General features: G+C 42.1%; 1 protein-coding gene across 2 annotated transcripts in view; it reads left to right on the forward strand.

Moving 5' to 3' along the window:
• Positions 1-18515, forward strand: part of asic1b (acid-sensing (proton-gated) ion channel 1b) — a 132608-nt gene that overhangs the window by 83181 nt on the left and 30912 nt on the right. The window contains exon 1 of one of the 2 annotated variants that reach the window (XM_070902246.1): positions 9671-10342. The exons of the other annotated variant lie outside the window; for it this stretch is intronic. Coding sequence (XP_070758347.1) covers positions 9671-10342 — 672 coding nt within the window. Of the gene's footprint in view, positions 1-9670; positions 10343-18515 lie in introns of those variants that run through there. 2 annotated transcript variants of the gene reach the window in all.

Below are 18515 nucleotides of genomic sequence, written 5' to 3' on the forward strand. Positions count from 1 at the left end.
AGGAGCTTACTCTAGAGGCGGAAGAACAACTAGCAAAAAAAAAATAACGAAGATGCGAGTAGCGCTGTCCTTATCAGTCAGATAACAGAAGATGCTTTTCTTCCCTAAGCTGTGTTTTCACCGAGGAATTTCTCTGCCTCTGATGCAAATATCATCTGGCTTGTAAATTGGGCATGGTGGTATAATACCAAACTACTTGAAGCTGTCACTGCACCTCCTCGGGACATAGTTTAATGACTGCCTCTTGTTGATGTAGACGCCGTCTGGGTTTACTCTGCAAGTACAGCTATTTCTAACACAGAGATTTGATTGTATTCCCTCCCTTCCATGTAAATCCCAACATATAATTTTTTTCATCTCTGCATGTGCCTCAAGAGGCCGCAAGTTAGTGAATCTACAAATGTGAAAAAGAAAGTTGGATCTTTGTATAGATTTGAATTATAGCCACATACTGGGTGAGAATATGTAGCAAAAAAGAAATGTCTTCATCCAAATGAATAATGATATTTACAACTTCCCCACGTGAAGCGCATAGAGTGATATGGTAAGGGAACAAAACTAAAAAGAGGCAGAAGTGTGTACTCTGGTATAATGAAATAGAAGTGACCTTCCATCTTTCTGTGCTAGCTATCTTAGCAGGCTGAATTAACTTTCCCCATCATTCTCACCTCTGTGATGTGAACGGCGTACATGCCACTGCACAACCCGGCACTCTCATGTTTATTAATTTCCTTCAGCGAGAGATGCGCTAAATCATTGACCCTCTTTTAGTGCCTCGTGCTCCATCTGAGCATGGGAACGAGGAGGGTGTATTGATTTTGCCCCCTTCTCATCAGCAGCCAGGCCCTTATTTGGGATGAGGAAATGGTAAATCTCATATAGTGAGCCCCTGTCAAGGCCTGTCCAGATCCTAATCTTCACTAGTTGATGGCTCTCTAATCTTTTTACCATCTACAACTCATTAGAGGCTGAGGAGGTAAATGTAAAGCACTAAACATCGCATCAATTCTCAGGGAATTCTCTAGAAACTCCATGAAAGTTTGGATATGACACGTAGCGAAAAAACAAGCTTTGAATATGGCTTCAGTTTCATTTTGGAGAGTGAAGGCTAAATGTATACAATGACAACATGCAATAACAAACCATTGCAATGACTCTTTTCATTATGATTTATTAGTCTAAGCAGAAGCTCTTTTCCCTTTTTTGTTCTCTTGACTTCATCTTGGATTGCTCATCATTTCTGTTTCAAGTCCACACTAAAGTGTGAATGTAGAAAAGAACAAAAATCACTCTCTAGTGATTTGGAAATCACAGTTCTGTTTTCACGATGCTCTTTTGTGTCCCGAGTTGGGCCTGTTTGTTACATTCAAAGGAACAAACACTCACTAGGGGACAGACTCATTATGAACTTATTGGACACGGAGGTTTTGCTGACAGAAGTGTCATTTAAACCTTCCGCCCACCTGCTCCACTGTGGGGAGGAAATTGATTTGCCTGGGTGGGAATTTTAGGCCTGGCAGCATGTAGGAACCATAGTAAATGCTGTAATGCAAGTGTGTTAAATGTAGCAAGCTAATGACGCCAATAGATGGATGGATGGATGGATGGAAGACTGAAAGCATGCATTACACAAGCCTTGACGACTGTTACAGCAGCCCACAGCAAATTGGAGAGATCAACAATTGCGGCTGATGCTTCCCCAATTAGCCAAACTATCCACATCTCTGACAAATTTTTAGTTTTATTCAAAGATACAATATAATCCAGTTAGCAAATGAACAAAATCTAATCTTATTTTAAAAAGTGATGAGTGTGTCAGGCTCCCGTGAGTGTTGGCTCGGTTAGTCCTGCAAATTAATCGAGGTACTCTCAATAATCTAGTTATAAACTCCCCCTCGGAGCGCTTGTCATATTATCTGACATGACAAATAGATCCGAGCCCAGGCATCTGGCTCCCACCCTCCCTCTCTCCCACCCTTTTTGCTCTCTACCGCCCCTTCTTCACTCCCCCCTTACACCTTCTCTCTTTCTTTGCCACTTCCCCTTCCCCCTGCTCTCCTGAGGGTACCTTGGAGGTAGCACTGCTGAATACTGAAGCGGGAGCGGAGATGCACCAGGTGTTTTTGCTTAGACATTCATGTGTGATTGGCTGTGGTGAGACTGGTGAATCTGGCCTCAGTTGACCGTCCATCATCTGTCGGGGAATGGCGGTAGGACAAGAGCAAATGTTTGTTTGCCGTCTGAAAGGGTCCCGCACATTTTGTGGCAGTGATGGAGTAGTTGTCAACATCACCGTATGTATGAGCGTGTCTCTGTATGAGTTCAAAAAAACGTACATTAGCACTGACTGTGCTTTTACAGAAAGCAAATACTTGCTTCCAAAACGTGCCTTGATGTGTGTGTATACAACTCAGCGCTGATGTGTCCCGCAGCCACACTGTTGTGCCTTGTTAGCCCTCTGGCCTCGGGTGTAGCAGCGATGTGTGTTCCAGCTCATAACTGATTAGACTGAGTGCTGGTGTGAGATGGTGACAGCCAAGCTCTAACTCCTCATGGTATGATCATTTTAACAGCTGAAATTATAGTGTTGCCAAAACATTTAATCTCTTAAAAATGCTTTTCTTGATTTTTTTACTTGCAAAATGCAGGAACATGATTGAAATGTATTGAAACATATGTATTTAGGACTTAATGTGCAAGACATTTGAGCAAGAATAGTAAAAGACCTGCATCACCTGCAAGGCTGTCATCATTTGCATATACAGGAGCTATGGACTGTCACGACTGGATGCTTCGTCAGCCTGATATCTGCAGATAGCTGCTAGCTAGCATTATGTAGCCAGCTATCGTCTATGCCTAATCGCCTAAGCATATCGCCTAATTTGATGTATGGCGTTATTTCTCAACTGTGATTAAACACATGCATATCCCATGATGTGCCATATGTCGTGGATTTTGCTCAGATGTAGACACTATGTAGTAAAACCGTCAATCTGCGTGTAACAAAGTTAGGCCTGTAGTTTTCCTAATTTATGAGCAAGGATGCCTTGCAGGATTTAAATTATGAAGAAAAAAACATGCCAAGCCTGCTAACTCCTTGTTATTTCCTGAGAGTGTCAGTGAGTATCACCTCCTTTAAATCTGAGAAAAGCCAGGGAGCTCATGTAGTGTGACTGGAAGGAAAGTTCAGTCACAATCCACACTTTTAGAGCAACCCGAATCTTATTTTAGAGCAGTGCAAAATTAATGACATTTGTTCAGCAACCATAATGAAAATGATACAATGAGACCAGAGTTTCTTGCTGAATATATAACATTACTTTGACAAACTTTGCAAAAAGTACCAAAAAAATGTAATATGGCATATCTGGCAAAAGGAGCAATACAGTAAATGTCATGATTGTCACATAATTCCGGTGCGTTATTTGCATTGGTGTCAGACAGAAATAATGACAAGACACAGACAAAAACACATTATATCTGAGCCAGAGAAAAGACCCTGGACTTTCAAAACACAGCCTCAGCATGTCCATGCATTATAATACATACGCAATATGACTGTTAAAACCTGCAAAAATAAGCCTTATTGCCGTGGTGGGTTGAGACTGAATAAATGCATGCATATTGAGGGAGTTTGCTTAGCGTTTATTGGTATGTATGAAATGATGCAGATGGAGGTCCTGAAAGCAGACTCAGTAATCACTGATATTAGTGTCGAGATCCCCAAGCTGTGTGACTCCGGGCCTGCCCTTATGAATTGGCTTTATGAAAATGCCACAGAGTGACATATTTAAACCATTCAGCTTGATAACTGCGTCCCTCTCGGCTCTCGTGTTAAAAGGCAGCCTGCTGCCCCACTGGTCGTAGTAATAGAGAGAGAGAGAGAGAAGGAAAGGTAGAGAGCGGAGAGAAATTTTAAGAGATAAAGTCAGAGTGAATCAAACAGAGATGGAACGAGTAAAGACTGATTTGAAAAAGATGAAATTGAAGACAGGACACAGAGGGGACCTCACTGTGGAGGTAATGGGTTGGAGTGAGTCATAATCGCATTCAGAGGAGAGCCGGTGCCGCTGTGTAATGCAGCAGGACAGAGAGCCAATCAAAGAGCGGCTATCGTTGCCCTCTGACCCAGCTCTGTTCACATTTGCCATGTCAATCAGAGCCAGAGAGATGAAGAGGCTCTGATGTTCCTGACTCTGATCTGAACAGGCTGCTGTTTCCATGGATTACATTGATTTCAAAAGCAGACATATGATATCTCCATTGATTTCAACTGTCTTCTGCTATAAATCCCATCTGGTGACCATCTCCAGCTTCAATACAGAGTTAATTGCACTGACCTTGACAACATCACTCTGTCTCTATCTCTGTTTCAGTCTAGTCTTGTTTTGTTTTTTTACCCTAAAAGCACTTGGCGGCCGGACTGCCAGCAGCTGCATATCATCATTAGATACCCATCACTACATAGACTCATCTCACCACTTGATATGCAGCATGCTCACACGCCTCCTGTAGCTCGCTCTCATATGAACAAATACTTGACTGTCTTTGACGTCAGTCTGCATCACAATGAAATCCTTCTAAAGACCCGCCCTACTGTCCACCGAGCAGCACCCTCTGTTTTCCTGTGTCGTGTGCAGTTGGCCTCATTGCTGCATTGTTGGTGCCCAGACCAAGACACTGCAGTGGGTGAAGGTGGGCAGCAACCTGGAGAGGAAAGTAGCACTCCGCTGGGGAAGAGGTCTTTCTTTGAAGGCTTTAGTTGGCAGTGTCAGTGTGTCAAAAGTGAGATCTGCTCTGCAGTGTGAAACAGGCAGTGACACGAACCAGCTGCTTCAGGGAGTAGTTTCTATCCCGGGGCTGACGGCTTTTATAAATGAACCAGCCACATTGTGTTTGACATCATGTTTGCTACTGACACAATGGTCAGGTAATGAGTTATTCTTTGCAGTAGTGAGTCATTTTTCTTTTGTTCTCAAGTTTGTTTTCTGGCATTTTAGCCTTTTTAGATAATAGTTTAAAGTGGAGAGAAACTGAACAAATTGGAGATGGAATAAAATAGGCAGTTCTGGGCTGGGTCTAAACTTTGGAAATGTATAACTTCAGCTGAGCCACCAGAATGCTACAAATACTGAGTGAATATTTTTTCTTGTTTTAGCCAAGTGACAACAACCATGGTCCAAGTGTGTTAAGCTGCAGTTTCTCTAGTGGTCACCAGCAAAACTGAAAAATAAAACTTAAAAATACTGTTTCTTTGTCTTATATGACAGTAAGTTGTTGTTTGGACAAAACAAGCAATCTCCATTGTGAATGCACAACAAAATCACTCAGCAGACAGAAAAGCGGCACTTGTGATGAAAAATACGAGCCAACACACATGCCTGTTAATCTACCGTAATGAGCCTGTTCTTTTGTCCCTAAATCCGTTATTTGACAAGGAGGTAGTCTGGTGCCACTGTGTTTTCCTCATATATCTTTTGAGAGCTCTGGAGTTAGTGCTTTTAGTGTATTTATTTTTTACTTTTATTTTACCTGTGATACCTGTATCACACCAGGGTTTCCTCCATTTTTCTTTTTCATTCACAGTGCGAAAAAGGTTTTCACTCATTTCAAAATGTAATTTGACACCAGTATCTCTTGAACTTGTCACTCTCCCTACTGTTAGCAAGAGATATGAAATGTAAGTGATGAACCTTTTCCTGCAGGCAGGCAGGCTGGAGCTTCTTAGTCGACAGGAGACACCAAAACATGTGGCTCAAATGTCTCTTTGTTCTTTGTCTCAACCTAAGGATTTGTCCGTTATAGGTATGTTTTAGCCAGATGTTTGTGAGCTGGCCTCCTGAGACTAGTGTGTCCAAAAATGCATATTATCACAGAACTGAGAACCATATCGTAGGACAGGTCAGGAAGTTGTGTATCACCTCTGCACTGCTTTAAATGAGAAATGTGTTGTTTAGCAACAACAACTCACTTAAGAAATAGGTCATTGTTCTCTCCATATTATTTCCTCCCAGCAGGGGAGCTTCTGGGTACACACTCTGTGTATCAGATAGCAATGGCCCCTGTTGAAAGGTGAGGACAGAATATTGTGTTTTGGAGAACAGCATCATTGCCTTTGGCCCCTGCCTCATTCTACCACGGCATCTTCTGGGAATGGGCCGAGCACGGTGCTTGTTTACTTGCTCTTTGTTTTTCCTGCACAGGCCGAATCCATTGAATCTCACAATAACCTCAGAATATGAATGCTAGACTATTGATTGAACACTGCCTCTGAGCAAGTAATATCACTGTGTCAGCTCTTTTTTTGTGATATCTTTATTTAGTCATTGTGATTCTCTGTCTCTCTTCAAATCAGATTTATGAGGTATGCATAAATTATGTGAAAGCATCATGCGTCCATTCAGTCTGTTTGTGTGTGTGTGTGTGTGTGTGGGGGGGTGGGGGGGGGGGGGCAGTACAGAGACTGTCATGTGTGCATGCTTTTGCTGTTCCTGGGTGTTGGCGAGTTTGCGTTTCTAATGTGTGTGCATGCGTGGCTATATGCATGTTCTGAGTAATGGGCTTTGTGCATCATCTCTTGCTGATGGCTAGGATGTATCCATGGCAACGCCAGGTCGATCCTAGCAGTGAGCTGGTGAGAGGGACTTGAAAGGGAGCGTTAAACCTCTCCTCTCATCTGCCCTGCGCTCTTCTCACTGTGACCATGGCGAAATGCGTGGCCTTGTTGAAATCCCAGACTTAGGGCTATGTACTGTAGCTGTGACTGTGGACACTCACATCACAGCACTGCCACCTTTTGACCTGATGTGGAAATGTACCCTCAAATCATTGTCGTATTGGGGTTTTTTTTATTTCCTGTTTCCTCACTGAGTTCATGGTTCATCTGCGGAGACAAACAAATCATTTGTCCTGTAAGCTGGAAGCACCAGCACAAAGTCTTTTCAGGATGATGTTTTTGCTTTTTTGGGGGGAGGGATTGATGAGAGATGACAGGAAATGAGGGGAGAAGGATATGATGCGCAACATGCAACAATGGTCCCCAGTCGGATTTGAATCCAGTTAATGGTCAGTGCCAGGGGCTTAAGCCGCAGAGAAGTAAGTGGAGCTGTCACATTTCCGGTATGACAAATGAGTCTATATCTTTTGTGAGTCTACAAAATCAATAGCTGTTTAATTGTCTGTAATTTATAGCTTCTTTTTTTTTACCCCTTTTTCTGCAGTTGAATGGCTGCTTTAGCAAGTTTAATTTTGGTGCTTACTAGTGACAACTCCCTTGTTTAAATCAGTCTTAAAGTCAGTCTGTTATGCTGTTTGACACATGGAACAATATTTACATAAAAATAAGTAGTGTAACATTCAAAATACTGATAGAAAGTACTTTTGTCATCACATTTGGTATCAAAATGTTGCCTTTCAAATCCTTTGATGCTTTGTCATGGTAGTTTCAGCACTCAGGAGAGACGACGATTAGATGTGCTGCTGCTGCCCCCTAGTGGATGTCAATATGCATGTTGAGGCAGCGTGAACATGATTTGAAAGCAATGAGTAACGACAGGGAAGGGATGAAAAGACGTAAAAAGAGAGATAAATGTGGAAGAATGGAGCGAGACAACCATGTTTGGTTTTGGATTTATCTCTTTTGAGAAGCACATAAACGCCAAAACAAACACTGATTTATTGCAACCCTGTGGGCTTCAATAAATCTGCACTGACAATGTAATTAAGATATTTTGGCACAAAGTACATGAACCTAATCATCTGATTTTATTCAGAGGGTCACTGCACTGCTTTACACAATTTAATTTCCTCCACAGCACTTTCACAACTTGCCATCTTTGAGCCAAATCCAAGATGTTAATGTATTTGAATATTCATGCGGTAGTACCTCTCAGAAGGCCCAGGGGCTGCAGCTGAGGGAGCTCTGTGACCTTCTTGTTAGGTCAGGCTGGATGCCGAAGGCTATCTAGTGATCATTAATACATATTCAAGAACCAGAGGCTATGAAGCGCTGCTGGTAAGCAGGCTCGAAGATGGAGCCGGATCAAGGCCGAGTGGCAGCTCTTTTGTTTGCTGTCTTATCATCAGCGTTTTTTTTCCGTGATGGATAATCTTCACAGCTGCAGCTAAACACATATTGACCAAGTATGCTGCCTTTCTCACCCTCTCACTTGGTGTTAAAGTTTCCCCCTGATGAAAACACGCCTGCGGGTTGTGTTTTCCATTGGTTTTACAGGTTTAATGTGGCCGTTCCTTAGAGGTGTGCCATGTTATCATTAGCTGTAGGTTTTTATTGTAAAGAGTGCTGTCATCCCTTTAAATGCATCTAACGTTTCATTTTCTGGCACCATCATGTTTCTGAAAATAATCTCAGCAGTCTAATGGAGGTGGATCGATACAGATGGATCAGTCTCATACATTTCCTTTTCATATCTCAACCAACACCACCTCTGGGAATCTGCATTTATCTCCATATTCAATAATGAGAGGATCCATTTAAGATGTGTTTTTTTTCCTCTCCACTACTTGTACATATTTGGTTTCAGTTAATCTGCTTTCCACAGAACAGCTCGCAGCTATGTGGAGGGTTTGTAATTTGAATGAGATTTGAGTGTTGGTAAAATGAGCCATTAGATCGAAATAACAATGAGCAAATGGAAGTCTTGATTAAATTCCTTGACTTTCCTCCTTGGTGGTTGGTCTGTTATAGCTTATTTCTTGATTAGGCATCACACATGAACCCAATACTTCCTCACTGTGACACATCTTATTTTCGGTGTTGTTTCCTGTACTTTACAACTCATCGCAGAGCAGATCTTATAATAAAACAATTGCATGTAAGGTTGTATTGCATAATTCACTGTGTGGATCTTTTCCAATTGCTCATCTGTAGTCATTTCAATAACACCTAAGTATTATTTGCATTTGATTACACAACTGTGCTGAGATCATTGTGTTTTCGGGGGAGGAGTGAGGTCATGCCAAACAGTAAAATCAGCAGAAATAAACAGCCTATTTAGTGCTTCTGCTGCCGTACATTGGCTGCCGTTCTGTTACATTTTCTCTCTCCCACTGCGACAAGCCTGGGTTTTTTTTCCTGTAAATGGTGAAACTCTGCCCCGGCACAGTGACCTGTAGCTCGGCCCTGTGGGAGTATTCTGTGTCCTACACTCCTCATGGCCTCACCTTCTTTCTCCTCCTCCTCCTCCTCCTCCTCCTTCTCCTACTCCTTTTCTTCTTCTTCATCATCTTCTTCTTCTTCTTCTCTCTTTCGAAATTGCTCTAAGGGATGGATCTGCCCCTGAGACACAAGGACAAACCCAGACAAGGCATCACAGTTCAACTCAGAGTAGATGTGAATGGTGGGGAGCGGAGTGTGTGGTTTCCTTTTCAGCTTTTGCGTTTTGCTTCAGAAGATTTTTTGACTGTTTCAGTACTTTGATTGACACCTCACTTACACATACTCTAGATGTTTCTTATTGTCTAACTGCTGAATTCCAGGATCATTTTGACTGATGGTTTTGCATCAGTAGCCAACTTTACCACCACATCTCCTCTTGAATGATTTCATTGCTTCAGGATTTTTGGACTCTTTGATTGTTTGAGGACTGGACTTCTGGCTTCAGGTAACTTTCTTATTTATAAGCATTATCAACTTACTCGTCCCGCCACCATGCCGGTCCGGATCATGTGCACCATCTCTTTTTCTGCCGACGACGAGCCCGGCAGAGGATATGGTAAAGATGGTTTTGACGACCACTACAAGCGGGTGAAGAAGGGTTACGGCGACGGGGACTCGCAGGACTACCTGGATGGGTGTAGCCAAGTGGATGATTACAATGATGAGGAGGACAACATCGGCGAGGTGGACGACCTGGCTGCTTTCTTCAGCGGTTGCTCGCTCCATGGCGCTAACCATGTGTTTGTGGAGCACAAGAAGTTTGGTTTTCGCCAGGGTTTGTGGGCGGTGGTCTTCACCACGGCCCTGTCCGCTTTCTTGTTCCAGGTAGCTGACAGGATCATATACTATCTCCAATATGATCGCATCACCATGCTGGATGAAAAAGTGGCCAACAACATGACCTTTCCAGCTGTCACCATATGTAACTACAACTTTGTTCGGAAGTCTCAGATGAGCTACAGCGACTTGATTTTCATGGGCCCTCTGCTGGGCTTCGAAGAAGGCATGGCACCGGGGTTTCCGCTTGCTCCAGAGCCAGACCGCCCGCCGGGCTCTCGCTTCAGCCTGGATGAGTTCTATAACCGCACTCGTCACCGCATGGATGAAATGCTGCTGGAGTGCAACTTCAGAGGTTTAGAGTGTGGCCCCGAGAACTTCAGAGAGGTAAGTTACACCAAGACCCCACAGCGAGGAATATGTTTTCAAATTCAAAGTTTCAAATGTTTGATCTTTTTGGGAACCAGCAGACTCTAAATTAGAAATCATCAGTGCACGTTCATGTATTCAAGGGGCATTTTAAATGCGTCTGGTAGACTTGATAGTTTTGATTGATTGGTGATATTGCACATGGGGATCTAAAATAGAAATGTGGCCCAAAGGAATTTAGAGAGGAGGCTGGAAGGAGTATCATCTGTTTGGGTTAATTGTGATGAACTATCAGGACATCCAATAAAACCTAATAATTCTAAAAACTAAACTGTAATGCCAGGATTGTCGTCCTCACTGGTGAGAACTTTGGGGGAAATCACTGATTCGGAAGAAAGAGTTTATTTATTGCTGTGAGGTAATTCACTTACTTACAATCCCAAGCCATTGCTGTAAATAAAATAAAAAAATCGAAGTCAGCATGCCGGCTTTAATGAAACTCCATTGTAAATAAAAAGAGAGCAGACATAATAAAAGCAGGTTCCATTACTTAAAGTGGCATACTTGGCATACAGCTGTTGTTACTGAATTAAACAGGCACTGAAGGAATCTGTGTGTTTCCCAGAGGAAACTTAACGGCAGCCTCTTGCGAGACACATACTTCCTGAATTTTTGGTATTTCTGGTTTTGTGACTGCTGCTTTGTGTTCCCTTGAGTGTCAGACTGCACACGAGTGGAGTCCTGAATTACCAAGTAGTGTTGACAATATCCAGCTATTGGTCTATTGATTTGCCTGACCTTTACACAGTTATGGATAGGTATGTGAGGACTGCTAATGGATGTACTAAAGTTACATGAGCTGCAATTACGTTGTTGTGTAAATGCATGTACATGACACTATTCCCATTTAGACTAACCGGAAAACACGATGCCTTTGTTAATGTGCAATTTATTTTTATCAGTACTTATTACATAGTGCCTAAATTATTAGTCGCTTATTGATTAGTCCATCAATCTCTATCACTTTTTTGATAATCATTGAATCATTTAAGTAATCGTTTGACCAAAAACTAACTGGTTGTGGGTCCTTAAATGTCATTATGTCAGTATGACATTCAACACCTGCTGGACATTGTAGTTATGTGGCATGTGCTGTCAGTCACCATTCAACTACCACGGCACTCCATAAAATGTTGTCATAAACTCGTTTATTTATTTATGTCACAAGGAAGAGGGAAACAGACTGACATGACATTAAACCTTAAAAGCCTGTCTAAACAGGTGATTTTTCACGAGGGATTTCACAGCATCAACACTGAAAGCAGCTCTGACATTATGGGGTTGGGAGCTTCTGAAGCAGAGAGCCGCATCCTGTCAACCAAAACATAGGACTCTGAGTTTGAGGAAGGTGATGGGGCCATGTAAAATGAAGGCCTTGGATGAGGAAAATGTAGAAGCAATATGTAGGAAAATGTAAAGAAGAGCAGTGAACATTATCGCACCAGGGCAGATCAGAGTCTCTTTATTTACTAAGTACAGTGTGTGCAAGCAGGATGAAATTAATGATCCTGCAGTGAAATAGAAGCATTGCATCATCCATCATAGCAATATGGAGGTCTTTTGGCTTGAAGGAATTCTCTTGAACACAATTTCTGAGTTTACAAATTAACCGTCACTGTGAGGCCATACACTGTGCATGTTGACACATGGTACAAAAAGGCAGCAGGACTTTATATTACCACAAAAAGAGACAGCAAAATGTTGCTTTGACAGCAGACTATAGATCTTACATATTTTTATTCAGGTTTATCACTCAGGCAAAGGTTGAAAAAAATGCCCAGGTCGGGCAATCAGTATCATAAATGAAAAAAAATGGGGTATATGGCCAATGTCCTTGAGGTGAAATAGGGCCAGCTGTCATCCTCTGTTGATAAAAGACAAAGTACTGTGCAGTGCAGTCTGCCATTTCATTAGCATGAGAGTGAAGCAGTGACCAGGCTTTTCTCAGTGACAGACGTTAACTGCCGTGGTGCAGCTCACTCTTGCTTTCATAATGTCTTACTTTGAATTAGATTGGGTGCTCCTTAGATCACATTATCATCTTACACACCTTGATGAAGCTGTGACAGATTCTTGCATTTAAATCAGCAGTAAACTGTATCCAGTTTTCTTCATGCAGTCCATCATGAACAATTACAGAATTAATTATAGTGTTAGAATATGTCGTGAAACATTGTTTTTCCCTGTTTCTTACACGTCACTCAAACCATATTGTTTCTGTTATGCTTTATGCTGCTTTTTTTGATCAGTAAGATACAAGCAGCTTATTTGCTACATATGTGTTTATTATCTGTTAATACCTGATAGTGTCTGTAAAAAGACGTTGAGCATTAAACACTATGAGTGAAACAGTGTGTGCACACCTACAGTTTTCGGGTGTAGTTGTTAATGCAGTATGGCTAAAGACCTGACTAATAGAAGGGACAAGTGATCATTTCTTTGTCAGGCCCAATTAGCCGTTGAACCCTTCTGCATTACAGCCTCCCACTAATAAAATCATTATTTTTTCCTTCAGTGCAGGCACCTCCATGCAGCCATTATAAACCAATGCTTTCTCACTGTTTTGTTGCTGTGCTTTCAAAGCAAATGTAAAATGTGTTCTGTGTCGCCTTGAAAAACAACAGGTTTGATAACCAGCTATTTAAGGAAAACATCCAAGACACTTAACCACTACTTAGAAACAGCTATGTCTGGGCCCATTGTGTTGTTTGGTGATATAAACTGTAGTGACGTTACCATGATATATATGATGTTTGCTGTTACATTTCAAAATCAAAGATGAAGGCAATCTTTGAATGCTTTGAAATCCATCTAATCTGCAGTGCTTTTTTCTACCTGTAGTAGGCGGATGCGATGCAACCAAACAGTATGTTTTCTTTTGAGTGCAGCACCTATACAGTAGATACAACTCAGTGTATCATTCTTATACCCCCAATGTGCCCATTATTGATTAAAAGCAACAAGAGTAAGCCTATTCCCTGAGAGTTATCAAAGGGCATTCTGGGAAATCACAAACTAAAGCAGACACAGATGAGGTAAGTTAAGGAAATGATACAGCAAAAAAAGGAATTGCCAGTAAAAGGGAAAACAAATGAGACACTGGTAATACACAGACACAAAGAGAGATTAGCATTATCGCTAACAGGTTAGCTATTCCCTTGTGGCATACAGGAAAGGCTTGGTTATATCCATAGAGCAGGCTAACTAACTTAACAGCATGCATAATTTATTTCTGTTACACTTTTCTTCTGAACAGCAAATCAATAGAGCATATTTATTTAGCATAATGTGGCAATTGGCAGCACCACTGGTCCCAGTACAGAGGACGCTGAACTCCTGCTAGTGCCTGTTTATTATATCTGCTAAAGAGCCACTAATGGCCCCACAGACTCTATTGTTGGTGTATTGAGGAGTGGCGGGAAAGGGAGGTGAGCTGATTGATTGCTTTCTGTCTCTTTCAGTCTCTGGGGCTTTCTCTCTCTCACTCTGTCTCTCTGACCACTATCCTCTGGTCTGGTGTTTGTGCATGTGAAAGTATGTTTCTGTGTGTCTGTCTGTGTATGTGTGCACACTGTGATGAGCTCTGGCTTCGGGCTGGGTCAATAGGGAATCTTGGCTAACGTCCTGCAGATATACGGTTCAGGTTGCAGCAATTCTGTCCCAGAGCAGAATGTGAGCCCCCCTCAGAGCGGTGATCCAAATCCTTGCTTCCTGCTCCATCTCCAGCCCATTAGCTACAGCTTGCCTTTCTCCCAAGCTCAGCATTGTCAACAGAATCAGCCAGTGGCTCTGGTTACGCCCTTCTCCTGTCTCCTCAAGAGCATCAGTCTGCATACCCCGCGCTCAGGCTCTAGCAGACAGATAGGCAGACAGACTGAGAGGGAATATTTTCAGAGAAAGGAAAATGAAATGCCAGAGCTGGCCTCGCCATCTGGCTCTGAGCTGTAAATACTTGTCATGGTTCAGCACTCCTTTTAAGCAGCCATTGGGAAGAGATTGTATCTGGGAAAGTGTAATGTAATTATCTTCAAGCATATGCCATGATAAATTAGATGTTCATAAATGATCGTAAAAAAAAAGAGCGCAGTAGATCAGAATGTGTGTTCCACCAACACAGAACAAAGACTAAGTGAATGTAGCACTGCCAACATCGAGTTTATGCTGAACTCAATTTGTTCTTGTCATTCGTGCAGCAACAGTTTCTCCACACCTTGTGCAATTAGGCTAATTAAACTGTCACTTCTTCAAATGGAAATAGATTTTTGTGCCTCTGTTTGTAACATGTAGTCGTTTTGTGATTTATTTTATTTTCCATTGTGCAAGCCAAATGCGTTCTTTGGAGAATGAGCTATGTTAGATTCTTGCATTTTCATTAGTTGGCATGAAGTTCAGATCCATCAGGCGACACTAACAGCTCAGAAGCACTGCTGAAATCACATGCATCTGTGCTGACTAGTTAACACGGTCTAATGTGTCGGCTCAGTTGTTTCTCTCCGCCTGCCATGCCTGACCCTGTGTGAGTTTGGAAAAAGGATGCACCGCTGAAATGCCTCCTCCCCTCTGAGAGGTGACAGCACAGGGCCATTAAATATTTATGGTAACACTGAAATCCAGATAGCTGTCTGTGACTTTCTCTCATCTTCTCGGCCATTATTAGCTGCTTTCAGATCAGAAGTTCAGAGGTGTCCTCTTTTATGCATAGCTTTAGCTTATCACAATTACATTTTATCACAATTCTGAATACAGAGCTTAAAAAATGAATTAGATTTTGTAATTTTGCGTCCATTCACATTAAATAGCATCATATCTAATGCATAACAGGAAGGCCTCTCTTCTCTTCATCTCCATTTAAAACAGAGGGATGATCTAATTAGTGAAATTGGTACCTCTGATACTCATCTACTTTGTTTTCAAGGCTTTCCAGCAATTGGTTTTGCTTGCCAGCCTGTATTACTCCACTCTTGCTGGCACACAACTATATCAAACAGTGATCACAAGGGGGCAGTGTTTTACAATTATTTCAGAACCCAAACTGGCTTTCATGGAGTTCTTGGCACTGAGATGCTGCATGCTGTTCTTTTTTCTTTTTGTTTACAAGAAATCACTCAGAAATATACTTAATCCCATCTCTAAAGAACGCTTTGATTCCCACTGCAGTGCAACATCAGACCCTCTGAGCTGCAGTGACCGCCATCCAGTTAAAGCCTCATGTAGAAGCAGAGCTGCTGCCAGTGGAAACACAGTGGTTGCATTTTTTGAAAGAACAGTTTTCCTAAGGGATTAAACTCTATTTGTGTGTTGTGGGGATTAAAAAATAAATATTACAAATCAAACATGAGCTGAGGTTTGTTCACTGTGGACGGCCTTGGCAGAAACCCATCCCTCGCTCGTTCTCTTTTCTCTCCATCTCTCTCTGTCTCTCTCTCTCTCTTCAGATCCCACACTGTTTCTCTCCATGGAGAACTTCAGTCCAGTAGGAGACACACTGTGGCACTCTGACACTGTGTCCTATCTCTCTCTCAGAGAGACAGATCAGTTGTTGTCAAATGCAGCCGTTTTAATTAAATCTCTCATCAGTCTTCTGTGGAGGTTGGTGACAAGAGGTGCAGCAGCAGTCACTCCCTGTTTAGATGAGTCCAGTGGGATATAAAGCCGGGGTCATTTAAATTGCACATATACGTTGCTACGTCTCTTAAATATCAGCCAACGTTTCATAACACACATGTTAATTAATCATTAAAGTGGCAAAAATGAAAGGACAGAACTTTCGCTTTACTCTCCGACCAAGATAAATGACCCCTAATGATGTGAAAATGAGGGATACTGCAGTCTTGTTGGAGCAATTATATATGAATAAGACATATGACAAGTGTCCTATACAGGGCCAATAGCCACTTACTAGTAGCTAATTAGGCTGATGAGAGGGCCTTAATGGCTTCCTACAGGATTGCTCCCCTGTACTTTATATCAGAGATGAAATAAAACGTTTGGCTCCAGATGACAGAATGGATGTCAGAGGAGCTGTAAGGAGAAAGGTGGTGTCCTTTTTAAGAGCCCTGGACTCTGGCTCAGTGTTATCTCTCTCTCTCTCTTTTTATCTCTCTCTTTGTGACTCTGTGTGTCTTTCTCCCAAACTTTGTTTCCACATGCCTGGATGTGTGCTCATGCGTGCATGAATGTGCAGTCAGACCTTCAGAGTTGTACCAATCCTTTTTATTATATTAAATATTTCTGACTGTCTGTGCTGAAAAAAAATCTATTCTCATCCTATTTCAAAAACATGGAATTGTACAGAATTTGTATTTAAGAGGTGTGTGTGTGTGTGTGTGTGTGTGTGTGTGTGCGTGTGGTAGGGGAGGATGCCTAAAGGCTAGTATGTGTTTGTGGCGAACTGGTGTGTCTTGCCTCTCCTCTCCTGAGTTTCATAGATGACTGCGTCTGTCGTGGTGAGCAGGATTGCATGTGGAAGTGAGTGGTTCTTTGTAGCAGTGTAGAATCAGCAGGACGCCTTACCTCATCCGAGATGTGTGTGTTTATATGTATGTATGTGTTTATGTTCATGTGCAAATACACATAGTAGAGTAAAAAGTACAATATTTGCCTCCAAAATGTAATACAGTAGAAGTATAGTATCAAGTACAGTACTTTTTAGGCCACTAAAGTCTGTGCTCCATTTGGCTGACTCAGACTGCTGAAGCTTCATATTTGCGTTGGCTGAACTTAAGAATGCTTTTTTGTATGGAAAGAAGGCTTTGAATTTGTCCCCTATCTTTTGCAGTGAAGTCTCAGTAGAAAAGGATGTCTTCACAGCCAGTATAGACAGGAGGAGTGATTACAGCACCCAGTAACTCTTTCAACATACGTATGTCAACTTTTCTGCTCTCAGTCCCACACTAAAATGTCACAGGTTTCATGCCTTTAGCCACCGCTGCAAACGTTGTCCTCTAAAAACATTGTTATTTGAAACTCTGAACACATATCTGCCCAGTCACTGTGAGACACTCTGGATAAGAGCAGTGGAAAACTGCCTTAAATGTAAATGAGCTCAAAATTGTAAACAGGCCTGCCCTGAGCTAATGTTAGTGGAAGTTCTATTGATTGAGTGGTTGTTGTTTCATCCCAGAATCTCAGAGTCAATCTCAGGGGGTCTTGTGCTGCTGCCTTTGGGCAATACTAAAGGAGGGGCTGATTATATTATTCAGCGCCACGACCTAATAAGCACAGCTGATGCAAATCTTAACACCAATAACGTCTGCCTAAGTAGCACACGGCGAATGAATTACAGACATCGGTGGGGAGGAAGGTCCTTTTGATTTGAACCCCCACCTTCCCTATTCACAGGTTTATATCAGGACATCATTGTTCAGGCCGCTTCAGACCAGGAGTTATTAGGGAGAAAATGGCAAATAAATCATGTCAGCAATTAGCAACTGTCTGCTACACACCTTACACACCCACATACACACTCATGGCCAACATCAGCCATCATACTGCTCTCAGTAAATGTATCTCCAGAGGGACCATTACACTGCAGACCAAAATGAAATCAAAATGAAAGATCCATTTAGGTGCAACCCACTGTGCAGCTGGCTTTGGGCTGTCTGTCTCATCCTTTCTATCGGTCTGATCTTCCTCTGTGTGTGTGCATGTGGGTGTTTGCGTGCGTGTCAGTTGTCCGAGGGAGTTGTCAGCCAGTCGGACTACCATCGACCCCTCTTCGTTAGTCCTGCTTTCACGGCGTGTCTGACATCCACCTGACGTAGCAGTTTAACAAGCTGTCAGTGTATGTGTTGCAAAACAAGTTTCTGGACAAGGAGAACAAACACAGAATTTGCATATATATGAATTGTGGTGAAGTAGTTCAAATAAGAGCAATACAGCCAGGCAAAAAAAATTATAATTGTTTGGTTTCATTGTTTCATTCCATTTGTTAGAATAAGCTGGTTAATAACAGCTGATAAACCTGGGACCTAGAGAATGGAATTTACGTGACAGGATGTCACTGATTCGAAGTTCTTGATCATACTTATGCTAATTTAAAAATCAAAAGCAAACTCAATGTAATATGTTGAAAGGGTAAGACTTCTCTCTCAGGAAGGGGGTGGTGGTGCTCGAGGCGGTTTAATTCTTT

This window comes from Enoplosus armatus, chromosome 3 (genome assembly GCF_043641665.1).
Source record: "Enoplosus armatus isolate fEnoArm2 chromosome 3, fEnoArm2.hap1, whole genome shotgun sequence".
NCBI classification, from domain to species: Eukaryota; Metazoa; Chordata; class Actinopteri; order Centrarchiformes; family Enoplosidae; genus Enoplosus; species Enoplosus armatus.